We start from the raw sequence: 25588 nt of genomic DNA, 5'->3' as shown, positions 1-25588 counted from the left end.
AAAGCAGCATGCAGTCTTGGAGAGGGGTGAAGAAGAGGAGGGGAGGAGAGGCAGTTCTGCTGTTGTTCAACCTGAATTCATTCTCACTCCTCCTCATCTTTCTCTTCTCTCTTGCTCTTTCCTCGCCCGCTTTCTCCCTCTCTCCACAAAGTAATCCGATCTCTCTCCGCAAACAATGGAAGCTAATGAATGTCTGACACTGAGCTTGATTATGACTGCATTCATTACACATGCACATAATTGCCAGTAGTTAAGTGTGCAGATTTATTCAAAGGACAGCTGTCAATTGACAAGGCAAGGCATTTTTTGTTCAATGAGGTTCAAGCACCTGTTGCATTTTGTGATATAGTGTCTGTTTCTGTGTAGGAAAAGCACTGTGTACATTATTTAGTGCTGTGTTGGGGCCTGAAAGGTGGTCACAGAATTGATTTAATGTACACTCCATACCTATATTCTTCTGTCAATTGTGTTTCATTATGATAGCCAATGGAGCCACTGTGCTGCTACAATTGTTCACAGATGACCTATCATAACGTTAGTATGTATCCTTGGCCCAAAGAACTCTCACGGTCACATCTGTATTGTACATTTGTATCCTCTCTTCTGAAAAACCTTCATAGATGTAAGCAGGGCTTTCCGCTGCTTCTGTGTTTCTAATAGTAGATTGCACAGTAGCAACAATGACCAGTAACACAGTCCTCCCTCCCTCTCTGTTCTAGAAGGTTGAGGAGGATGACCTGGTGTTGACCCCGGATGGTACCAGGGAGTTCCTGACCTTTGAGATCCCTCTGAGTGACTCCGGGTCGGCGGGGTTAGGGGTCAGCGTCAAGGGCAACCGCTCCAAGGAGAACCACTCTGACTTGGGCATCTTTGTCAAGTCCATCATCAACGGGGGAGCTGCCTGCAAGGTGAGTCATCTCTCACCTTTAATTTGAACTAATGTGCAAGTTTTCATGCTCATACAAGTAATCAATAATATCGTCTTTTTGGGATAATAGAGGCCGATATTGCCACTCCTATTTGCCATATCGTTAATCTAAGGTGACTAGAAAGTATGTGCCTGCAGGGAAGCTAAAGTAATTCCCTACCCAAGAATAGTGAAGCGCCCTTTACTGGCTCAAATAGCCGACCAATCAGCCTGTTACCAACCCTTAGTAAACTTTTGGAAAATATTATGTTTGACCAGATACAGTGCTATTTTACTGTAAACATATTGCCAAGACACTTTCAGCACACTTATAAGGAAGAATGTTCAACAAGCACGCTCTTACTCAAATGACTGATTGGCTGAGAGAAATTGATGATTAAAAGATTAGGGGAGCTGTTTTGTTAGACTTCAGTGCAGCTTTTGACATTATCGGTCATAGTCTGCTGATGGAAAAACTTGTTATGGCTTTACACCCCCTGCTATATTGTGGATAATGAGTTACCTCTCTAACAGAACACAGAGGGTGTTCTTTAATGGAAGCTTCTCCAACAAAATCCAGGTAGAATCAGGAATTCCCCAGGGCCGCTGTCTAGGCCCATTGAAAAAAAAGTAATCTTTACTAATAACATGTCACTGGCTTTGAGTAAAGCCAGTGTGTCTATGTTTGCGGATGACTCAACACGATACACGTCAGCTACTACAGCGAGTGAAATCACAGCAACACTTAAAGAGTTGCAGTTAGTTTCAGAATGAGAGGCAAGGAATAAGTTAGTCCTAAATATTTCAAATTAAAAGCATTGTATTTGGGACAAATCATTCACTAAACCTCAACAAAATCTTGTAATAAATAATGTGGAAATTGAGGAAGTTGAGGAGAATAAACTGCTTGGAGTAACCCTGGATTGTGAACTGTCATGTTCAAAATATGTTAATACAACAGGGAGAAGTCTGTTCATATTGAAGCGCTGCTCTGCCGCCTTAACAACACTATCATTAAGGCAAGTTCTACAGGCCCTAGTTTTGTCGCACCTGGACTACTGTTCAGTCGCGTGTTCAGGTGCCACAAAGAGGGACCTCGGGAAAATAAAAATTGTCTCAGAACAGGGCACAGCTGTCCCTTAAATGTACTCTGAGATTTAAAATGAATATGATTTAAAATGAATATGTATGTGCATCTCTCATGGCTCAGTGGAGGAGAGATTGACTACTTGTTTTTATAAGAAGTTTAAACAACTAGAACATAGCTCAGACAGCCATGCATACCCCACAAGACATGCCACCAGTGTCTTCACGGTCCCCAAGTCCAGAACAGTCTATGGGAGGCACACCTTATGGAACAGTGGGTACTGTGAAGAGACACACACACAGGCACATACACATAAGACACTCACTCTACACACATACACATGTATTTTGTATTGTAGAGTAGTGGCCTGAGGGGACACGCTTAATGTGTTATGAAATGTAATGTCATGTAATATTTGAAATAGTATTAAACTGCCTTAATGTTTCTGGACCCCAGGAAGAGTAGCTGCAGCCTTGGCAGCAGCTAATGGCGATCCTTAATAAATACAGATATACCAGACTAACCATCCTATTAGCATCTTATGTCTAGCAGTTCTGATAGCTGTTCTGTCTAATTTGACAGAGATACAACTTCATTGCTTTTTCTGATATTAGTTATTCTACTGCCAGTACAGTAGCCTGTTTCTGAGCTCTTGCCAACTCCTTATGGAATTAAGTGACCTGGGCATCACTCGTTGGTTGGTGTGACAAGGAGTTGGCAAGAACACAAACAGATCTGGGACCAGGCTAACATTATAGTGCTAATGCATTGAACAGCCTGATTGTGCATGTTGACTGATTCTCATCCTACATGTCATATCCTGCGTGAACAGGATGGAAGGCTGCGGGTCAACGACCAGCTGATAGCGGTGAACGGGGAGTCGTTGCTAGGCAAGACCAACCAGGAAGCCATGGAGACGCTAAGGAAGTCCATGTCGGTAGAAGGCAACAAGCGGGGGATGATCCAGCTGATTGTGGCCAGGAGAGTCACTAAACGCAACGAGGTAGGCCTAACCATCGCTTTATTAAAGCTGTGGAGATTATACGACTAACACCAACCGTGGGCGGGCTCATAGTAATGGCTGGAACAGAATGAATGGAAAGGTGTCAAACGCATAAAAAACATGCATTCCTTTTTATTCCTTTCCAACCATTACTATGAGCCGTCCTCCTCTCACCAGCCTCCACTGACTAACACGCTTGTATGCTGAAATACGTTTTTTAACCCACAGGATGTCTGTGTGATGTTAGTCTTGTTGGAGGCTTTGGAGGCAGCGTCTGAGAGCAGTGGCTCCATTCTTCTTTCCTCAGTCACTGCCATTGCTAATGTATTGTTTGTTTTTTCACGTTCAATTGTCAAATTAAAGATTCATGTTTTTTTAATGACTGCATTCTGTTTTCTATATGCGTATCTTTAGCAGATAATGGTTGTAATTTTTATTAATGTACAATATTCCTAAATAAGATAGACCACCTGTTACACTGTCATGATACCTTTTGACATTTCTCAAGACTGGTCTTTTTTTAAGTATTTTTTTTTAACACTTTTTCAAAAACACTTGATAGTTGTTCAGTTACCATTAACACGCACCCTTCCCACATGTAGTTTCCATGTTAAATTCCAAAGCCAGTGACACATTGCCTATTCTGGACTAGAGAGCTATGTTAGGAATATGATGCAAGATCAGCTAGTCGGGTTGGGTCACAGCAGTTCACATGACATGAACTGCATCCCAAAATGGCTCCCTATTTAGTGCAATACTTTTAAACATGTATTGCAGTGTTTCCCAACTCCAGTCCTCCAGTACCCCCAACAGTACACGTTGTTGTAGCCCTGGACAAGCACACCTCATTCAACTTGCCAAATAATCATCAAGCCCTCAATGAGTTGAATCTAGTGTTTTTGTACCAGGTTAAAACAACAATGTGTGTTGGAGGACTGGAGGTGGGAAACACTGAGGTAGTGAATACGGTGCAATTTGTGAGACAGCATTGCTCTCCTCTTAGCCTCCATGTCCCGAGGCATGTTGGGGGAATTAGTGATGACTGGCCATCAAAGTTACACATGACTTTTTTTTCATTTAAATGTTATGTTGATACACTGCAGACCGCTCTCTGTCCCTTGCTCGCTCCCTCTCTCTTTCTCTCTACCGCCTTTCCTCTCCACATTTCAATGTCATAATATTGCTGCATGCTCCATCCTGGCTTGATCACTTATCTATTGGAGAGCTGTGTCTACTCTACAACAGTGGATATGGTTGTTGTAGTGTGTACTGTGTGCCTCTTACTACAGTACATGTCAGACCTGTGATTTCCCATGGTGCAGCTGGTAATTGGAAGCAGAGCGGGGGCTAAGCCAAGGGCTAAGCCATGCGCTACCGTCAGGTTGCAGGCTGTGCTGTGGAGAAGCCAAGGGTGAGAGCAGAGCAGAGAACACTGGCTATGAGGTACACACACACGGGAAGACTCATCAATATCTGCATCACGGATACAGCTGTGTGGGTGGCTTAGACTAGAGCATTATGGTTCTAGGTGTCTATATAGAAGGATACTTTATTGCTACATTTTTCTTGCAGTCCACTGAATGTGTGATGTATGGAATTCGACCAAGGTCATAGACATTCATGTGGCACAGCTTGATGGAAAGGTTGTACTCCTGTCTCCCATCAACTCACACCATCCCTCTCTTTCTGACTTATCCTCCTAACTTGACCTTTTTAGGGTAATAATCAGTGGCAAACTATTCTGAATCTGAACTGCTATTTCCTCAGTACTAACCCCCACGCAGGGCTATTCTATTCATACAAATGCCTAAATCACATTTCTGACCCAATAGAGTTCAGCCTAGCACCAGTTTAATTATAGGATGGACTATGCAATGAGTAGAGCAGTGATTTGTTGACAGGCACACATGTACAAAGGATATGCCCTCCACTCTGCAGCCGGTTTCATTAACCATCTCATTTAAAGTAAAGACAGGCTGACTTCCAACAGTCTGTAGGCATTTAGCCTGTAGAAATAATTTTCCACATCTCCACCCCCAGTCATTTGGTTCTACACCTGCTTTTAGTTCTACACCTGTTTTTACGCCTACTTCTACGCCTGTTTTTACGCCTACTTCTACGCCTGTTTTTACGCCTACTTCTACGCCTGTATTTACGCCTACTTCTACGCCTGTATTTACGCCTACTTCTACGCCTGTTTTTACGCCTACTTCTACGCCTGTTTTTACGCCTACTTCTACGCCTGTTTTTACGCCTACTTCTACGCCTGTTTTTACTCCTACTTCTACGCCTGTTTTTACGCCTACTTCTATGTCTGTATTTAGGCCTACTTCTACGCCTGTATTTACGCCTACTTCTACGCCTGTTTTTACGCCTACTTCTACGCCTGTTTTTATGCCTACTTCTACGCCTGTTTTTACTCATTTTACTGGCTGAGGTAGCAGCCAGGTCTGCTTGGTGAATGTTGAGCAGTTTCTGTATTAAATGAACTGAACCTGTCTGTATCACACCTGTCTCTGTTATCAGCACGTCTATCAAACGTGGGAAATGAAGGCGGTGTGGGTTGATTATTCACTGATGACATTTCCTCTTGTTGTGATGCACATCAGTCTTCATGCTAATAAGTAATTTTCTTCACCTTGAGCCATGAATACAGAAACCGTTGCACTTCTATGGCTGGTTTCCCAAACACATTAAACTAGTCCTGGACTAGGAAGTTCTTTAAATTAAGAGTCTCTCCACTGAGAATGCTTTTTACACTTGGACTAGGCTTAAAATGTGTCAGGATATCAGTGTGTATTGTTAAAATCAGTGAGACAGGAGATTCTAAGTGCAAACAATGAGGGCATCCTCACCATAGAGATTCTATTGATTCGATGTAATTTTATGGTCCACACACATTCAACCCCACTTCATCCCCAGCTCCTCAGTCATGTGTGTTTAAAAGTGTCCAAGGCAGTAAATTACCTATTTGGCCAATAAACAGTGGTGTGTCAGATAGCCCCTTGAGGAAAGTGGCACCTTGCTGCTCTCCTGTGGGGGAAGGTTCTCAGCAGGCATCTTAACAGCTATTGAAAATCCATAGTCATTTATCAAGCTATCCTAACCATGGGCGTGGTGGTGCTGTGGATAATGTTAGCATGAACCTAGCCTGCCTCTACAGGTCTGTCATGTATCTAGCTAGCCTAGCTGTGGTGGTGCTGGGGCTATGTAGCATAAACCTAGCCTGCCTTTACAGGTCTGTCATTTATCTAGCTAGCCTAGCTGTGGTGGTGCTGGGGCTATATAGCATGAACCTAGCCTGTCTCTACAGGTCTGTCATTTATCTAGCTAGCCTAGCTGTGGTGGTGCTGGGGCTATGTAGCATGAGACTTGCCTGTGTCTACCGGTCCCTCACAGACGGGGTGATGGATTATCTCTAGGTTTAGCTGTAATCGCTGCTGCAATCCCACAGTGAGTGAAATAGCCATAATGGGGTTGTGGCTTTGAGCTAGAATGACAAAACACGAGCTCAAATATCAAGATTTAATCCAAATGTACTTAAGGGAGAATTTCTGTCTCATACTACACATTTCCAATATAATGAGGATTCCTTCATCCAATGTATTGATTGTGCCGGTCTTCCCAATGCCTCTGTATGTGTAGCTGGAGGCCTCTGGGAGCCCCCTGGGACCGGAGCAGACCCTCAACTCCACCCTGCTGGACGACCGGGAACGTCGTATCTCCCACTCCCTGTACGGAGGCATAGAGGACCTGGACGACAACCTGATGCCACGGCAGACCCTAATGGGCCGAATGATGGGTGAGTCAGGTCCCCCTAATAGCTTCTCACAGCCTTACTGCTGGGTTAGCGCCAGATCTTCTCACAGCCTCACTGCTGGGTTAGCGCCAGATCTTCTCACAGCCTTACTGCTGGGTTAGCGCCAGATCTTCTCACAGCCTCACTGCTGGGTTAGCGCCAGATCTTCTCACAGCCTTACTGCTGGGTTAGCGCCAGATCTTCTCACAGCCTCACTGCTGGGTTAGCGCCAGCTCTTCTCACAGCCTCACTGCTGGGTTAGCGCCAGCTCTTCTCACAGCCTCACTGCTGGGTTAGCGCCAGATCTTCTCACAGCCTCACTGCTGGGTTAGCGCCAGCTCTTCTCACAGCCTCACTGCTGGGTTAGCGCCAGCTCTTCTCACAGCCTCACTGCTGGGTTAGCACCAGCTCTTCTCACAGCCTCACTGCTGGGTTAGCGCCAGCTCTTCTCACGGCCTCACTGCTGGGTAAGCGCCAGATCTTCTCACAGCCTCACTGCTGGGTTAGCACCAGATCTTCTCACAGCCTCACTGCTGGGTTAGCACCAGATTTTTCTCACAGCCTCACTGCTGGGTTAGCACCAGCTCTTCTCACAGCCTCACTGCTGGGTTAGCGCCAGATCTTCTCACAGCCTCACTGCTGGGTTAGCGCCAGATCTTCTCACAGCCTCACTGCTGGGTTAGCGCCAGATCTTCTCACAGCCTCACTGCTGGGTTAGCACCAGATCTTCTCACAGCCTCACTGCTGGGTTAGCACCAGATCTTCTCACAGCCTCACTGCTGGGTTAGCACCAGCTCTTCTCACAGCCTCACTGCTGGGTTAGCACCAGCTCTTCTCACAGCCTCACTGCTGGGTTAGCGCCAGCTCTTCTCACAGCCTCACTGCTGGGTTAGCACCAGCTCTTCTCACAGCCTCACTGCTGGGTTAGCACCAGATCTTCTCACAACCTTACTGCTGGGTTAACGCCAGCTCTTGTCATTCACACATCACACTCTACAAACTGTTAACTAACAGGGTTGATAAGAGCCAATTTACACCTGAGCCAAGCTGAGATGCTGTGTTACTTAAAAAAAGCCCTATTAATTCAAATAGAACTAATAGGACACAATTTGATTATTCATACGGCTAAAAATGTATTCACTTCTAACCATGGATAATATTAGAAGGCAATTCCACGGTAACTGACATTGACTCAGATCTTTGACTTTAAAATGTATGTCAAACAAAAACCAATGATTCCAAAGTTAAACAAACCATACAGCTCTGTGCACAAGGACTACTTTGAACAATTTCCATCAAATTGCAACGTTTGCAAACAGAATGGCGGTTTGTACTGTTTGTGCCTTCAGTCTGTTACCAAACTGGGTGGACTGGAATAGGTGCAGCACTATCTTCTGTTGTAACATCTGGCCTAGCGGTTGGTTGGTTGGCTGGCTGGTATCTAAAACCTGTGATTGATTGAATCTCTGTGGCGCAGTTGTGACCGAACCATTTAAAAGCTGTCCTCCCGTCAAACTGCTTGCCGTCCTGTCCGTCTGTCAGCCCAAGGCCATCACACACACACACACACACAGTACGGACACACACAGTATGGTTACACAAACAGTACTGTGCCTCTTTCAGGGTCAGCCTGAGGAGCTGACAGAACAGGCAGACTCCAAACAGAGAGCTCAGGGATTCACAGAGCACACACACCACTGAATCAATCAGAAGGTCTGCACTACACCATACAAGGGCCCTGAGCTGTAAATTCTGACCTTTTCTCGTACATTTTCCGAGACATTAAGATCCACTGAAAGTTGAACTCACAGCACAGTCAGTTACTCCATTTCCTGTGTTGGCAAACCAGGTGGTCGCAGATAATTGAATCTACTGTAAACACACACATTGGGGGCCGCAGGGGAATGTACTACTTTCTCTATTGGAGTAGCCCTAAACTCATTTTCTTAAAGGAAAGGTTCACCCATTTTGAATGTTATATATTGTTTCTCTGCATTTCTGAGTGATGTACTATCAATTTCCTGGGTAATTCAATGTTTTCATGTGTATCTGAGTTGTTGGCCTTCAAGCAGGGAGAAATCTGTCCTGGATGACGTAGCACTGTGATAGTCGCTCTCACTATACTGGAAGTTGATAGGAATACCACTAATACCACTCTTTTGCACACCAGTATCTCTTCTTGCACATGATCATCTGATGATTTATCACTCCAGTGTTAATCTGCTAAATTGTAATTATTCGATTTATTGCCTACCTCATGCCTTTTGCACACATTGTATATAGATTCTCTTTTTTCTACCATGTTATTGACTTGTTTATTGTTTACTCCATGTGTAACTCTGTGTTGTTGTCTGTTCACACTGCTATGCTTTATCTTGGCCAGGTCGCAGTTGCAAATGAGAACTTGTTCTCAACTAGCCTACCTGGTTAAATAAAGGTGAAATAAATAAATAAAAAATAGATCGCAAAAACGTCTCTCATAGATTTCAATGCTGACTGATGTCATAAATCGGGAGGATGTCTTTTGTCGAATGAGCTATTGATCATATTTTTTGCAATATTTGTCTCAAATTTTTCCCGTTTTGTCTGATTCTTTAGTCCAGGATGCATTGCATGGTGCCGATGCCAGAGATATTATAGAAAAGAGATAGGAATCCAATGAATGAAGGAACCTATAACGCCCCACCCAGTAGACTGTCGACGAATTGTGTTCACGTTGTCATGCTGCGTCACGTGGTTGCTACACTAATCGTTACTCAATCCCTTCTCAAAGTCAGTGTAAATGTCAATAAACATGCCTATTTTCCTTGGAAGTACATAATGTCATGATAGCAAGTTAATTATCTCACATCTTGGAAAAGATTTGTAATGTTTTACTTCTTGTTGATGAAATTTGTGCTAATGTTGTGTCTTTGAGCTAGTGCTCAATAGACTCCCATTCACTCCTTGAAGGAGAGTGCTCCTTGTACCAGAATCACCCAGAATGCACCGTGCAGCTCATTGGCGTAGCATGGGCAGCATTTCCCATCTCCTCAAAAGTATAGATTTTCATCTCTGTTGTGTGCCTTCAAAAAGCTAAACTTATTTCTCCATATGTCTTGGCAGGCCTAGAGTTAGGAATTGCCAGTGAGGCTTTGTGTCAATGTCATATTGAAAGTGGTTGGAATAGAGTTAAAGCCCTTTATAAGCCAGTATTTGATTCACTGGCGTTGTTTAACAGAGATGGGATGAAGGATGATGTTTGTCTCAAATGGTACCTTATTCCCCCCAGTAGTTCAGTAGTAGTCTATGGGCCAGGAGAGACTGTGCTGCGTTCAGATTAGTCAGACCAGGCAGCAGGAATACGTGTGGACTAGCTAGTTTAAAAAAAACAATGCATCCAAAATTCTAAACTGAATAAATACATATCACTTTGTACCTCAACACTTCTAAGCTCGACTTGATGTTGTTGCTAAATATATCCTGAGAATACAATGGGAAATGAGTTAGTTGTATTGTTTTAGTTAAGACTTAACACCCGGTTTGGCTTCGCCTGATTTCTCTGATCATTTTCCCATTGTTGTGCAGGCCTACCCCACTGCTATGACAATTAGAGGATTAGAGATTTCTTAAGTTAATTATTCTCATCGTTAGGCAACGGCTCGTTCTTCAAGAAGTGGACCAAAGGCAATTTCCCTGCTTATGCTAATTATGCAGATGGACTTGGACAGTAGCAAAATAAAACCCTCCTTTTCCTGCATCCCTCGCCCAATTATTCTCACCTCCCGACTCTATCTCCCATTTAATCTGGCCTGGCATTCCTCTCAGCTATTCAATCCTGCTCCTCTTCAGTATTCACCGGCATGTTGCCACATAAACTATCTGATAATTGCTTTTACTGAAGACGAGACAATTCTGTAAAGACGCTGCAGCTATTGTTCCTTTGTCGCGATGTCTATTTTTATTAGGGCTACTGTAAACTGTAATGAAAGTGTAATAAATAAATCCCACCGAGTCAGGTCCTTTGAGTTCTGCTCACCATTGTTGGTAAAATAGTGACCTTGGATTGGTCTACAAAAAAATAAGTAAGTCTCAAACGCCACCCTATTCCTGATATAGTGCACTACTTTTGAGCAGGGCCCATAGGGTAGTAGTGTACTATAAAGGGAATGGGGTGCCATTTGGGACTCATAATAATAGCATTCTTACGTATGGATGGATGCTTGCCCAAAAGGTTGATTGCTTCTAGAAAAAAGCATGAACAGAAGTAGATTTATTCATTGGTCTACTTGGTGCCTGCCACCTTCATTCCTACTCACCTACAGTCGCATTTCATTACAAAGCCATTGAGCCTTGTCAACTAATCATCAAGCCCTTGACTAGGTGAATCAGGTGAGCTAGTTCAGGGCTACAACAAAGTTGTGGAACGTCTGGGGGTCCGCGAGGAGAACGTCTGGGGGTCCGCGAGGAGCGGTTTTAGACCCACTGCCTTAGAAGACCAATGTACCCTGCTTTAGGGCTCACACACACCAGAGTTCCCCAAAAAGACACACACACACACACACACACACACACACACACACACACACACACAGCAGGGATAGAGATGACAGGAACAACAACACTCTGAATTTACACAAGCATGCACAAACACACACACAGTCCCTCTGCTCTATTTACATTGTAGTCATTTAGCAGACGCTCTTATCCAGAGGGACTTACAGGAGCAATTAGGTTTCAGTGCCTTGCTCAAGGGCACATCGACAGATTTTTCACGTAGTATGATCGGGGATTCAAACCAGCGACCTTTTGGTTGCTATTGAGACTGGTCAGTCTATGAACTTTCAGCACACCACGATTCATCAATCCAGCCATGCTAGCTGGCCGGGCAGTGTGGAACTGTGGTTATATTTAGTGCCACACAGATTCTCAGTGTGAAGGATATGAGTAACAAACACTAACCCTGGCGCAAGGCCTCACGTCCCGGGTGGAAAGTCCTGTTTTCCTGCCATGAGACCCAAACAGATTCCTAACACAAACTTTTCTCTCCGTCATTGTGGAGTGCTATTATACAGCGTAGAAACCACCCTTCTTCAGATGCTCAGTTACCCCCAAAGACAGGATAGCGTCATGCATTGCATAGAAATGTGTTTTTAAATCCCTCTATTGGACACAAAGAAAGGGGAAGGTTTTTGACTTGCTCGGTGAGCGTGCCAAAGTCAATAGTTTTCTGTTTTTCACAATGCCACAGCTTGCATTAAGCACACTATAATGACACTTGACAATGTCATGCCAGATGCTGCCAAACACAGCATGGTGATTTAAATAGGAACTGATTGAGAATTTCATTCTGGGTCTGCTTTTAAATTAAAGCATGTATTGTGGTAAATTAGTTATGTGTTATATCAAAGGATCAAATGTCCAATGAATATTAAATGAGAGGATAGCGTCATTTAAATGTGTTTGTGTAATGTATATCAAAGCCTTCTCCAATCATGCTCCTCCGTTTTTTGTCCTACAGGTAACTACCAGCTCTCCCCTACAGTCAACATGCCCCAGGACGACACAGTCATCATCGAAGACGATAGGCTGCCTGTACTTCCTACCCACCTCTCTGACCTATCGTCTTCCAGCTCCCATGACGACGTGGCGTTCCATGTGGAGGTCCCTCCCCCCTGGGCCAAAGAGATTCAAATTCAGAATGAGAGGTGAGAGGACAAAGTCCCAAATGCCTCCCTACATAGTGGCCTATGGTCCCTGGTCAAAAGTAGTGCACTACGTAGGGAGAAGGGTGCCATTTGGGACGTATTTCAGCACTGGCTCATTACCTTCTGTTACCTCAGTCAAACACACGACACACATTTAATCTCCACGAACACCGCAGAGGGTTTCTGTGTTTATCAGCTGTTAGTGTGTCACGCTTAACATTTGTTTTGATAATTGGAACCATGTTTTGCTAAGGTTTCGCAATGGAATGCTAGTATTATTTCAGTTGTAGCAATTTAGACCTAGTACTGTGTGTTCAAAAGATTCCACTGTTTCTTTCTACGCTGAAATACACTCTAGGTATATCTTTTCTTTATACTGTATGTTGAAACATAAGGTCAATGTGTCTCCTATGTTTGCTGAATCATCTGATTTTGAAAGGAAACTCAGGCACACCTACCTGCTGCCCACTTAATTGGGACTGCATCCCAAATGACACCCTTTTCCCTATATAGTGCACTACTAGAGCCCAATGACCCTGGTCAAAAGTAGTCCTGTAAATACGAATAGGGTGTCATTTGGGTAGAGGCCTGGACGTGAAGGGCTTTTGCCACGATGTGATGAGGAGGCCCAGTCAGTCCCCATTAGTGGGGCTGGTCTGAGTGGGTGGTGATTGTAACTGGGCCAGCCCAGTCAAATTAGTCTCTGCTGTAATCAGTTGCTCCTCAGGTATGGTCCTGACTTGAGGAGCTGCAGTGGCTTGATTTGATGTTGGGAAGACATTGATGCTGACTGTTTAATTTGCACTAGAATAATCTCATCCTGTCCTTCTCTTTCTCTCTATCCTTTCTCTCTCTCTATTTCTCTATCCTTTATCCTCTCCCACACCTTCACTTACTCTCACTCTTTGTCTGTCTTTGTCTCCATCACTGCCTTCCTTCGCTCTCCACCTGTAGCCCTCTGAGCCCTGATGACACCGACCCAGACGGAGCCTTTCAGAGGGAGGGCTTCGGCAGACAGAGCATGTCCGAGAAACGGACAAAGCAGTTTGGAGATGCCAGTCAGCTGGAGATCATCAAGACACGCAAGTCCAAGAGCATGGATCTAGGTACTAACCCAAACAACCACCCATGTCCCTTTCCTCCCTCTCATTGACACCCTATAGGTCAGCCCCTCCTGGAACCAATGGCACGATGTTTTAGGTCGGTTTACCAGAGAGATTAATCCCTAGTCCTCTGTGTCAGTGAAACCAGCCTTCTGAATGGTTAGGAATACCCAAATTAGGCACATACATTACATGACCAAAAGTATGTGGACAGCTGTTCGTTGAACATCTCATTCCAAAATCATGGGCATTAATATGGAGTTATTCACCCCTTTACTGCTATAACAGCCTCCACTCTTCTGGGAAGGCTTTCCACTTGATGTTGGAACATTGCTGCGTGGACTTGCTTCCATTCAGCCACAAAAGCATTATTGCGGTCAGGATTTTGCCTGGCTCTCAGTTGGTGTTCCAATTCATCACAAAGGTGTTCGAGGGGGTTGAGGTCAGGGTTCTGTACAGGCCAGTCAAGTTCTTCTACACTAAATATGACAAACCGTTTCTGTATGGACCTCGCTTTGTGCACGGAGGCATTGTCATGCTGAAACAGGAAAGGGCCTTCCCCAAACTGCTGTAAGCACAGAATCGTCTAGAATGTCATTGTATGCTGTAGCGTTCAGATTTCCCTTCACTAAGGGGCCTAGCCCGAACTATGAAAAATAGCCACAAACCATTATTCCTTCTCCACCAAATGTTAGTTGGCACTATGCATTGGGGCAGGTAGTATTCTCCTGGCATCCGCCAAACCCTTCTGGCAGATGGTGAAGCTCGATTCATCACTCCAGTTCAATGGCGGGGAACTTTACACCACTCCAGCAGATGCTTGGCATTGCGCATGGTGATCTTAGGCTTGTGTGCGGCTGCTCAGCCATGAAAACCCATTTCATGAAGCTCCCAACAAACAGTTATTGTGCTGACGTTGTTTCCAGAGGCAGTTTGGAACTCGGTAGTGAGTGTCGCATCCGAGGACAGATGATTATTACGCTCTACGTGCAGCAGTCCTGTTCTGTGAACGTGTGTGGCCTACCACTTCGACTGAGCTGTTGTTGCTCCTAGACGTTTCCACTTCACAATAACAGCACTTGTAGTTAACCCGGGGCAGCTCTAGCAGGGCAGAAATGTTACATACTGACTTGTAGGAAAAGTATCATCCTATGATTGTACCATGTTGAATGTCACTGAGCTCTTCAATAAGACATTGGAAGTAGAATGGCCTGTCTGGAGATTGCTTGGCTGTATCCTCGATTTTTAACGGCTGTGGCGTAAATTGCAGAATCCACTAATTTGAAGGGGTGTCCACGTACTTTTGTATATTTACTGTAAATACAGTGCCTTCGGGAAGTATTGAGACCGCTATTCAGACTTTTTCCACATTGTTACGTTACAGCCTTATTGTAAAATAAATTAAATAAATAAAAATCCTCAACAATCTACACACAATACCCCATAATGATAAGTGAAAACAGGGTTTTAGACAGTTTTGCAAATTTATAAAAACAGAAATACCTTATTTACATAAACATTCAGACCCTTTACTATGAGAAACAAAATTGAGGTCAGGTGCATCCTGTTTCCATTGATAATCCTTGATGTTTCTACAACTTTATTGGAGTCTACCTGTGGTAAATTAAATTGTGGCCTCCATCATTCTTAAATGGAAGAAGTTTGGAACCACCAAGACACTTCCTAGAGCTGGCCGCCTGGCCAAACTGAGCAATCGGGGGAGAAGGGCCTTGGTCAGGGAGGTGACCAAGAAAACCCGACGGTCACTCTGATAGAGCTCTAGAGTTACTCTGTGGAGAACCATCTCTGTAGCACTCCACTAAGGCCTTTATGGTAGAGTGGCCAGACGGAAACCACTCCTCAGTAAAAGGCACATGACAGCCCGCTTGGAGTTTGCCAAAAGGCACCTAAAGATTCTCAGACCATGATAAACAAGACTCTCTGGTTTGATGAAACCAAGATTGAACTCTTTTGCCTGAATGGCAAGCATCACGTCTGGAGGAAACCTGGCACCATCCTTACGGTGAAGGATGGTGGTGGCAGCATCATGCTGTGAGGATGTCTTTCAGCGGCAGGGACTGGGAGACTCAGGATCGAGGCAAAGATGAACGGAGCAAAGTACAGAGAGATCCTTGATGAAAACCTGCTCCAGAGCACTCAGGACCTCAGACTGGGGCCAAGGTACACCTTCCAACAGGACAACGTCCCTAAGCACACAGCCAAGTCACCACAGAATTGGCTTCGGGACAAGTCTCTGAATGTCCTTGAGTGGCCCAGGCAGTGCCCGGACTTAATACCGATCGAACATCTCTGGAGACCTGAAAATATCTGTTCAGCAACGCTCCCCATCCAACCTGATCAATCTTGAGAGGATCTGCAGAGAAGAATGGGAGAAACTCCCCAAATATAGGTGTGCCAAGCTTGTAGTGTCATACCCAAGAAGACTCGAGGCTGTAATCGCTGCCAAAGGTGCTTCAACAAGGTATTGAGTAAAGGGTCTGAATAATTATGTAAATGTCATATTTTAGTTTCTAATGACAATGCAAAAAACTGTTTTTCCTTTGTCATTATGGGGTATTGTGTGTAGACTGAAGGAAAAATTACAATACATTTTAGCATAATGCTTTAACGTAACAAAATGTGGAAATAGTCAAGTGTTCTGAAAACTTTACAAAGACACTACATACCCACTCATTGTTAATTGTATCTGTAAGACTTGTATTGCACACCCTGATATTTGTGATATTTTCTAGTCTATGTAATCCAAGTGTGACGCATTTCTGTCTTTTTTATGTGACATCAAACAGGCTGATACACTGTGTCTGCCACACCTCAGAATAAGGTTTCAGCTCACTTCAGATGACATTAAACCATCCTGATCGCTTTGGCTGACAGTCTTCCCCCTCACACACACTATGTCTGCGTCCCAAATGGCACCCTGTTATATATGTGTGTGTGGTGCACTACTTTTGACCAGTAATGCCCTATCAAGAGAATAGGGTGCCATTTGGGACACAGGCTATATCTAATCTGCTTCTGATCCCCACTGAATTATTGTAGTCCTGCACTGTTTATATCACAATAGCTCTGATTGCCATCCTAAACCCCTCCATTTCCCTGTCTTTCTGTCTCAGTGTCTCGCATGGTGTCTGATTGCCCTTGAAGTTGCCCAAAGATGTACGCAGTGTACAGTAACATTGCTGGAATGTTTGCATGTGGAATGTGCTCACTAACCAATCCTAAATGTTTATTGCCCCCCTTTAACAGTAGCCGACGAGATTAACCTCACCCCTCGCAAAGAGAACACGCCAGGTAAGGAGTGACACGTCACGGAGGGAGAACGGACACCTCATCCAGTCCAGCTGCTACCCACATTCCATTCTGCAAATCCAGACCTGCTTTAGAATCTACCACCTCACTATGAGAAGAGAATAGAATACAAAGAACCGCGAGACAGTTTGAGGTCATTGCTGGTGGAATTGTGGGTGGGTGAATATGGACTTGGCAGTGATTTTTCTTAAGACACGGTAGCACTGCTAATTGTTCTGTGGATGGGAATGTGAGGAGGGCGAGAGACCGAGAGAGAGCGCGATAGATTGAGAGAGAGAAAGAGAACGCTCTGTCCTTGGCTGGGCTACAAACTGACAGCAAGTCATCCGTCATTGTCAGCTGTGTGTTTTTACAGCCACCTCTAAATAGAAGTTCCTTCGAAGGATGGGATTTAGCTGAATGGCACAGTGAAAGCAGGGGAGAGAATTGGGTTTAGCAGAATGTACGCCACAGTGAAGCAGGAAAAAGGAAGGGAACCATCAGGAAATAGAAGCAGTCTGGTAGAACTACTGTACACATGAACGAGACTAAATATGTCATTAATGTCCCTTGTTTTCTCCAAACATTGTCTGAGCAGTCACTTGCAAGAGAAATACCTGGTTTGCGTCCAAAATGTCACCCTATTTCCTATTTAGTGCACTGCTTTTGACCAGAGCCCCATGAGTCCTATATGAGTCCTATTTCGGGAATAGGGTTCCATTTGGGAAGCTGCCCCACGCTACAATGTGGGTGGCCGTGGATATTGTGGCTGCTTGGCTGGGAGTGAGAAGTGGAGCGAAGGAGGAAGGCGGAAAATTGAATACATTGCAGCCTGAACAAGCAGGGCTGGTGCCTATTCATTTTCATCAGGCTGTCCTGTCCTCTTAACGTCTCACTGAAGCAGCGGCTGATGGGCTTTCATGCATCAAACCACATTCATTTGGTTTTAGCGTTCAGTCAGCAGCCGCACCGCACACTTCCCAGTCACACTTCGGTGGTAGTCTTAAAAATGACATGAATTCAGACCTCTGACAGACGGCGTGAGTCAAGAACATCAGGCAGCGGTTTGTTTGAGATGGAGCTATTGGAGTTTCAGATAGTCTGACCTGGCAACCTCCAGCCTTCTACATATCTGTACTAGGCATATTTATACAGACTGCCACCCTATTCAAACTGAAGATAACACGGGTCGTATAGAGATCGGTGGTGCTCCCTTATGACAATAAATACAGGTATCAATCACCCTGCAGTCAGGAGGAATGTCAAACAGGGAATACCCTGGAACAGTTCCAAATAGCACCCTAAACCTTATATAGTGCACTACTTTTGACCAGGGCCCATGGAACTCTGGTCAAAAGTAGTGCATTATGTAGGGAATAGGGTGCCATTTGAGATGCAATCCCTGTGTGGCTATAGGACCCACTGGAGTTGCACGTATAGGCACGTAATCGACTGGAAACGTCTTGGAAAGTTGGAAGGAATGACTGTTGCTATTGGCCATTAGGGAGCTGTATAACAGTGGGCAAACACCTCTGCATTGCCCTCTACTAACCTAGTGGACAAACATGTGGATACAGTCTGTGTCAAAAATGTCCTATAGCCAATCAGTGGAGGAGTGTGGCCCTTTGGCCCAGGCTATTGTGTCCCACCTCTCATAAGGCTACGTCTATTCCCTATAGTGCACTACTTTTGACCAGAACTCTATGGGACGTCACTCCCTCTCCCAGGCTGTCACTGTGATCATTTTCCCAGAATTTGGGATTTGTTTTGGGCCTGCTAAATGGACCATGCCTCATTGCTGCTTTAGCTCAGAGTGAATGTGTAGCACAGGGGCCGGGCAGACAAAATAACCCCTGAAACGCTTAAGAAAATAGCCTGAAATCTATTAGCCTATAATAACAGTTATTAGGATGAAATTACATTTCCACAAATTAAATTGTAAGTGGGTGGTTATCGTGCAATGTATTTTTCCAATGAACAAAAATCGTGTTTTTCAAATTTTTAGTGGATGTAGTCTTGAACTGGAGGCCAGAAACAACAGGATTGCGTCCCAAATGGCACCCTATTCCCTATAGAAAGCACTACTAGTATTAGCTACCCGGGCCTCTTGTTTACCCAGTTCCAGTAACTCTGCTACAGTATACTCTGTGGATTAGAGGGCTGTAGAGTCAGCTGGGCTGTTCCCCTGAGGTAATCCATCCCACTCTCTGGTTGCAATGCACATAGCACCCTATTCTGTGTATAGTGCACTACTTTTATAAGGGCCCTGGTCAAAAGTAATGCACTACATAGGGAATAGGGTGCCATTTGAGACGCATCCTCTCTACACCTCCATACCACTCTACATTTTATTTATCTACAATACCCCCTCAACCTGTGAGTGATGGACAAGAGATGTACTGTACACCTACAGGGGTACTCAACTCTTACCCTACGAGGTCCGAAGCCTGCTGGTTTTCTGTTCTACCTGATAATTAATTGCACCCACTTGGTGTCCCAGGTCTAAATCAGTCCCTGATTAGAGAGGAAAAATATAAAAAAGCTTTAAGGTCCATATTTGCATTTGTGGTACTTGCTCTTATCTAGGCTTTAGCCAAAACACTATCATTTGTAAAAGTGTATCCACTTTTTTCTCAATGCAACACTACCCGTTTTGGTTACATGTTACAGTGTGAGCTCCATCCAAGTTTTAATTTCAACTCACTGGTAGTCAAGTAAAATAACAAGGTGCTTTAGTTGAACACAGCCCTGCATTAAAAAAATACAAAATATCCTTTAGTTCCCTCACAGCTTAATCAAATAAGTAAGTTTGGATACTGTTGCTCCTCCCTAGGGTCTTCCACCAGGGACGTGGGTCCTTTCTTAGGCCTCAAGAAGTCCAGCTCTCTAGAGAGTTTACAGACAGCCGTTGCCGAGGTAACGCTGAATGGTGACATGCCCTTCCACAGGCCACGCCCACGCATCATCAGGGGGCGGGGCTGCAATGAGAGCTTCCGGGCTGCCATCGACAAGTCATACGACAGGCCAGCCGCTACAGAGGATGACGATGAGGACATGGAGACATGTAAGAGACTTCTGTTGGACAAATCTCCATAAGATAGACTTCTGTTGGACATACACTGCCGTTCAAAAGTTTGGGGTCACTTAGAAAAGTCATTGTTTTTGAAAAGAACGAAACATTTTGTCCATTAAAATAACATCAAATTAATCAGAAATACAGTGTAGACATTGTTAATGTTGTAAATTACTATTGTAGCTAGAAACGGCAGATTTTTTATGGAATATCTACATAGGCGTACAGAAGCCCATTATCAGCAACCATCACTCCTGTGTTCCAATGGCACATTGGATTAGGTAATCCAAGTTTATAATTTTAAAAGGCTAATTGATCATTAGAAAACCCTTTTGCAATTGTTAGCACAGCTGAAAACTGTTCTGATTAAAGAAGCAATAAAACTGGCCTTCTTTAGACTAGTTGAGTATCTGGAGCATCAGCATTTGTGTGTTCGATTACAGGCTTAAAATGGTCAGAAACAAAGGCTTTCTTCTGAAACTCATCAGTCTATTCTTGTTCTGAGAAATTAAGGCTATTCCATGCGAGAAGTTGCCAAGAAACTGAAGATCTCGTACAACGCTGTGTACTACTCCTTTCATAGAACAGCGCAAACTATCTCTAACCAGAATAGAAAGAGGAGTGGGAGGCCCTGGTGCACAACTGAGCAAGAGGACAAGTACATTAGTGTCAAGTTTGAGAAACAGATGCCTCAAGTTCTCAACGGGCAGCTTCATTAAATTGTACCCGCAAAACACCAGTCTCAACGTCAACAGTGAAGAGGATGCTGGCCTTCTAGATCTTCAGTTTCTTGGCAATTTCTCGCATGGAATAGCCTTAATTTCTCAGAACAATAATAGACTGATGAGTTTCCGAAGATAGGTGTTTGTTTCTGGCCATTTTAAGCCTGTAATCGAACCCACAAATGCTGCTGCTCCAGATACTCAACTCTAAAGAAGGCCAGTTTTATTTCTTCTTTTAACAGAACAACAGTTTTCAGCTGTCCTAACATAATTGCAAAAGGGTTTATTAATGATCAATTAGCCTTTTAAAATGATTAACTTGGATTAGGTAAGACAATGTGCCATTGGCACACAGGTATGATGGTTGCTGATAATGGGCCTCTGTACCGTTATGGTGATATTCCATATAAAATCAGCTTCCAGCTACAATAACCATTTACAACATTAACTATGTCTACACTGTATTTCTGATCAATTTGATGTTATTTTAATGGACAAATTATGTGCTTTTCTTTCAAAAACAAGGACATTTCTAAGTGACCCCAAACTTTTGAACGGTAGTGTACCTCCGTAAGATAGACATTTATTGGACAGATCTTAGTTCAGGAGACATGTAAGGTATAATTATATTGGATAGAAATATTAGCTAACCAAAAGCCAAATACTTTCACCCGTACTCTATCTTCCGTTGATATCAACACACAATTAATGCTAAAGTTCAAGTTACCGGTGTGTATTAAAAGTAAGATTCAAAGACCATTTCTTCTTTAAAGATTCCGGCAATATAAAACGTTCTGTTACTATCTGTCCAGTGGAGGAGGACACCGAGGAGAGCTTTCGGTCCGGGCGCGACTCTGTGTCCACCGTGGCAGATCTGACGCCACTGCCTAACACCGAGAGACCGCTGGTCAACGGCAACCGTACCAATGAAGACGAGAAGGACAAGGGAGGGACTGACAAAAGGAAACAGAAGGACAAAGAGAAGGACAGCAAGAACAAGGCTAAAAAAGGCATGCTGAAAGGCCTGGGAGACATGTTCAGGTAGGACACGTATACACACTCTCCATCCTCCTCTACCAGTCTTTTACCCACCATTTATAAGTGGGTCATGCCTTTCATCTGATTGTCTGAGATGGTCTCTGATATGCCAATGATGCATACATTATATATTCCTAGTGGTTTTGCCATAGGTTATGTCCCAAATAGAACCCTATTCGCTATATATAGTGCACTACCTATTTAGTAAAAGTAGTGTACTAAAGTGGTTCTGACAGAGAATGCCGATAGTGTAAAATAATAAGGAGCTCCTGTCAGACATGCAGATCAGATGTGTTTGGCCTAAAGGTTTCTGGAAGCTTGAATAGTTTGGCTGCTATAATTGCAGGGAACTTTAGAATCATTATTGACCTGAGCACTGTCAGTAGTTACACACACAAACACACACACTTTAATCAAGCCCAGATGAAATATTTGAAATTTCTTTGAATACTTTTTAAACCCAGGTCTGGTTGGAGTGTGTTGCTAGTCACTCTCTAAACAGAGACACCAGACAGAGGCTAGTCAGTGCTGACCCTCTCAGTTCTCTGGGCTCCACGCACATACATACACACACACACACACACACACACTGCAGCCCAATCAAAGCCTCATTACCATCAGACCACAGCATCCTCCCTCTCCTACTCTACACCAATCAACAGTTGGACTCAAAGCAACACCCAATCTGCTCGCTTTGCAGCCTCCTCAAAATGGCCACTGCCCAGACACACACACACACACACACACACACACGCGGCATTGTCAGTACGGTTGATTTTTCAATGCTACGGTGTAGTAAAATGAAGAACTGTAGTACTGTAACTCATGAAAGGTTTCGAGCTGTGCTGTAGTCAGTGAGACTGTCAAGCCAAAACTTATCACATCAAGATGAATTTGAAATGCGTCTGTTACGTGATTGCAATGCATCCTGTCTGTCCATCTCATATCTCTGTCGTTTGATGTTAAACTGCCGTGGCTCATCGTTATCTTCTCATGGACATTCTTTATCTGAGAAAATAACTTGACCGCAAATATATAAAGCAATGCAGTCTCTCCCTTTCTCTATCTTTCTCTCGCTCTCTTTCTCTGTTGAGGCTTTTTCTCAGAGCCGTTGAACTTGAAGTCTCAAGTCGCCTGCTTCTTTAGTTTAAATATCTCTAGTAAATTCCAATCTTATCAGTGGTGTTGAACTTGTGAGCAGAGAAGTGATAAGGGTTCTGTGGGCAGAATATTAAGAATATTAATGCCCTTCTTTCATGATGAATGTCCTCATCTCAAAGTTTCACTAGTGCCTCCTGTCATAAATCTCCTCTGTGTCCCATATGGCACCCTATTCCCTATATACATAGGGGCTCCGGTTGAAAGTAGTGCACTATAAAGGAAACATGGTACCATTTTGGAGTCCCAATTAATATTGGGACGTGGCTGGTGTTTAAGGAGACTTAATGGAAGCCACTGGCGTGGAAAGAGAAACTGTCACCCGCTGTCTCTGTGATAGATAGGACAATTCTCAATATTAACACCTACACATCACTGTCAACCACTTTATGCTACAATTGAGGCCATTTGTTGATCAATTAATTAGGTAATAGACCTCCCCCTGCTGTATTTCGCTCCACTCTGTTTCTCGCTCTCTCTCACTCTCTGAGACTCTGCAGGCAAATTTCCCTCTGAGTTAGCCTAGGAAAACTCAGTCAAGTAGAATGTACAAGTTGAGAGCTAAACATTTTGAGTTTTTATCAGAAGAGAGTTGGAGAGAATGGCAGAGTTGATCACCATTAGTAGTTTACTAGTTATTATCTCTGGGGGAACTGTTTGAATGTGTCCCAAATGGCAATATATTACTACTTTTAACCAGATCCAATAGGGCTCTGGTTAAAAGGAGTGCATTAGGGAATAGGGTGCCATTTGGGATGCACACGTACAAATAGCCAAATCGAAGCCATTTTGGTAAAATTGTCTGCTGATCCCATTTATATTTCAGGTTTGGTAAACATCGCAAGGACGGAGAGAAAATTGAGCGTAAAGTGTCAAGCAAGTGGAGGCCGGAAGAGCTGCACGCCTCAGAGGACGAAACAGTGAGGATGAGACTGGAGCAGGAGAGGTCAGTGTCTGTCTACACACACCATTTTGTAATAGATGTTTTATTGGTATAGAGACTGACAGGACAGTTAAAAAAATAGATGTTTTGTGGTGGGACTGGGATTCAATCCCACACGAATACAAGCATAATGTGCTGAAAGGCATTGGGAGGTGCTAACCACTAGACCAACCCCAGGACACGAGCTACACTCAGTCTAATGAAGGATATGGCAGGAGGGCAATGTGCCAGTCATTTGGGCAGCAGGTTGTAAATGCCGAAGCGTATTACTGAACAAACACACATACATACAGTTTAAGTCGGAAGTTTACGTACACTTAGGTTGGAGTCATTAAAACTCGTTTTTCAACTGCTCCACAAATTTCTTGTTAACAAACTATAGTTTTGGGAAGTTGGTTGAAACATTTACTTTGTGCATGACACACAAGTCATTTTTCCAACAATTGTTTACAGACAGATTATTTCACTTATAATTCAATGTATCACAATTCCAGTGGGTCCGAAGTTGACTGTGCCTTTAAACAGCTTGGAAAATTCCAGAAAATGATGTCATGGCTTTAAAAGCTTCTGATAGGCTAATTGACATAATTTGAGTCAATTGGAGGTGTGCCTGTAGATGTATTTCAAGGCCTACCTTCAAACTCAGTGCCTCTTTGCTTGACATCATGGGATAATCAAAATAAATCAAGTCTGGTTCATTCTTGGGAGCAATTTCCAGACGCCTGAAGGTACCACGTTCATCTGTACAAACAGTAGTACGCAAGTATAAATACCATGGGACCACACAGCCGTCATACCGCTCAGGAAGGAGACGTGTTCTGTCTCCTAGAGATGAACGTACTTTGGTGCGAAAAGTGCAAATAAATCCCAGAACAACAGCAAAGGACCTTGTGAAGATGCTGAAGGAAACAGGTACAAAGTATCTATATCCACAGTAAAACAAGTCCTATATCAACATAACCTGAAAGGCCGCTCAGCAAGGAAGAAGCCACTGCTCCAAAACCTCCATAAAAAAGCCAGACTACGGTTTGCAACTGCACATGGGGACAAAGATCGTACTTCTTGGAGAAATGTCCTCTGGTCTGATGAAACAAAAATAGAACTATTTGGCCATAATGACCATTGTTATGTTTGGAGGAAAATGGGGATGCTTGCAAGCCGAAGAACACCATCCCAACTGTGAAGCACAGGGTTGGCAGCATCATGTTGTTGGGGGTGCTTTGCTGCAGGAGGGACTGGTGCACTTCACATGGCATCACGATGGCATCACGAGGAAGGAAAATTATGTGGATATATTGAATCAACATCTCAAGACAACAGTCAGGAAGTTAATGCTTGGTCGCAAATGGGTCTTCCAAATGAACAATGACCCCAAGCATACTTCCAAAGTTGTGGCAAAATGGCTTAAGGACAACAAAGTCAAGGTATTGGAGTGGCAATCACAAAGCCCTGACCTCAATCCTATAGAAAATTTGTGGGGAGAACTGAAAAAGCGTGTGCGAGCAAGGAGGCCTACAAACCTGACTCCGTTACACCAGCTCTGTCAGGAGGAATGGGCCAACATTCACCCAACTTATTGTGGGAAGCTTGTGAAGTCTACCAGAAATGTTTGACCAAAGTTAAACAATTTAAAGGCAGTGCTACCAAATACTAATTGAGTCTATGTAAACTTCTGACCCACTGGGAATGTGACGAAAGAAATAAAAGCTGAAATAAATCACACACTACTATTATTCTGATATTTCACATTCTTAAAATA

General features: G+C 43.8%; 1 protein-coding gene across 6 annotated transcripts in view; it reads left to right on the top strand.

Annotated features, from left to right (window-relative positions):
• Nucleotides 1–25588, top strand: part of LOC129823659 (partitioning defective 3 homolog) — a 219398-nt gene that overhangs the window by 132012 nt on the left and 61798 nt on the right. For 4 of the 6 annotated variants that reach the window (XM_055882545.1, XM_055882542.1, XM_055882546.1 and 1 more), the window contains 9 exons: nucleotides 720–908; nucleotides 2827–2997; nucleotides 6643–6799; nucleotides 12297–12483; nucleotides 13438–13589; nucleotides 16854–16898; nucleotides 19729–19959; nucleotides 21503–21731; nucleotides 23713–23832. In XM_055882545.1, coding sequence (XP_055738520.1) covers nucleotides 720–908; nucleotides 2827–2997; nucleotides 6643–6799; nucleotides 12297–12483; nucleotides 13438–13589; nucleotides 16854–16898; nucleotides 19729–19959; nucleotides 21503–21731; nucleotides 23713–23832 — 1481 coding nt within the window. The remainder of the gene's footprint in view (nucleotides 1–719; nucleotides 909–2826; nucleotides 2998–6642; nucleotides 6800–12296; nucleotides 12484–13437; nucleotides 13590–16853; nucleotides 16899–19728; nucleotides 19960–21502; nucleotides 21732–23712; nucleotides 23833–25588) is intronic. The other 2 variants (XM_055882543.1, XM_055882544.1) reach the window with 2 other exon arrangements.

Source organism: Salvelinus fontinalis, chromosome 26 (genome assembly GCF_029448725.1).
Source record: "Salvelinus fontinalis isolate EN_2023a chromosome 26, ASM2944872v1, whole genome shotgun sequence".
Taxonomy (NCBI): domain Eukaryota; kingdom Metazoa; phylum Chordata; class Actinopteri; order Salmoniformes; family Salmonidae; genus Salvelinus; species Salvelinus fontinalis.
Note: the sequence above shows the minus strand (reverse complement) of the source record. Positions and strands in the feature narration are given on the sequence as shown.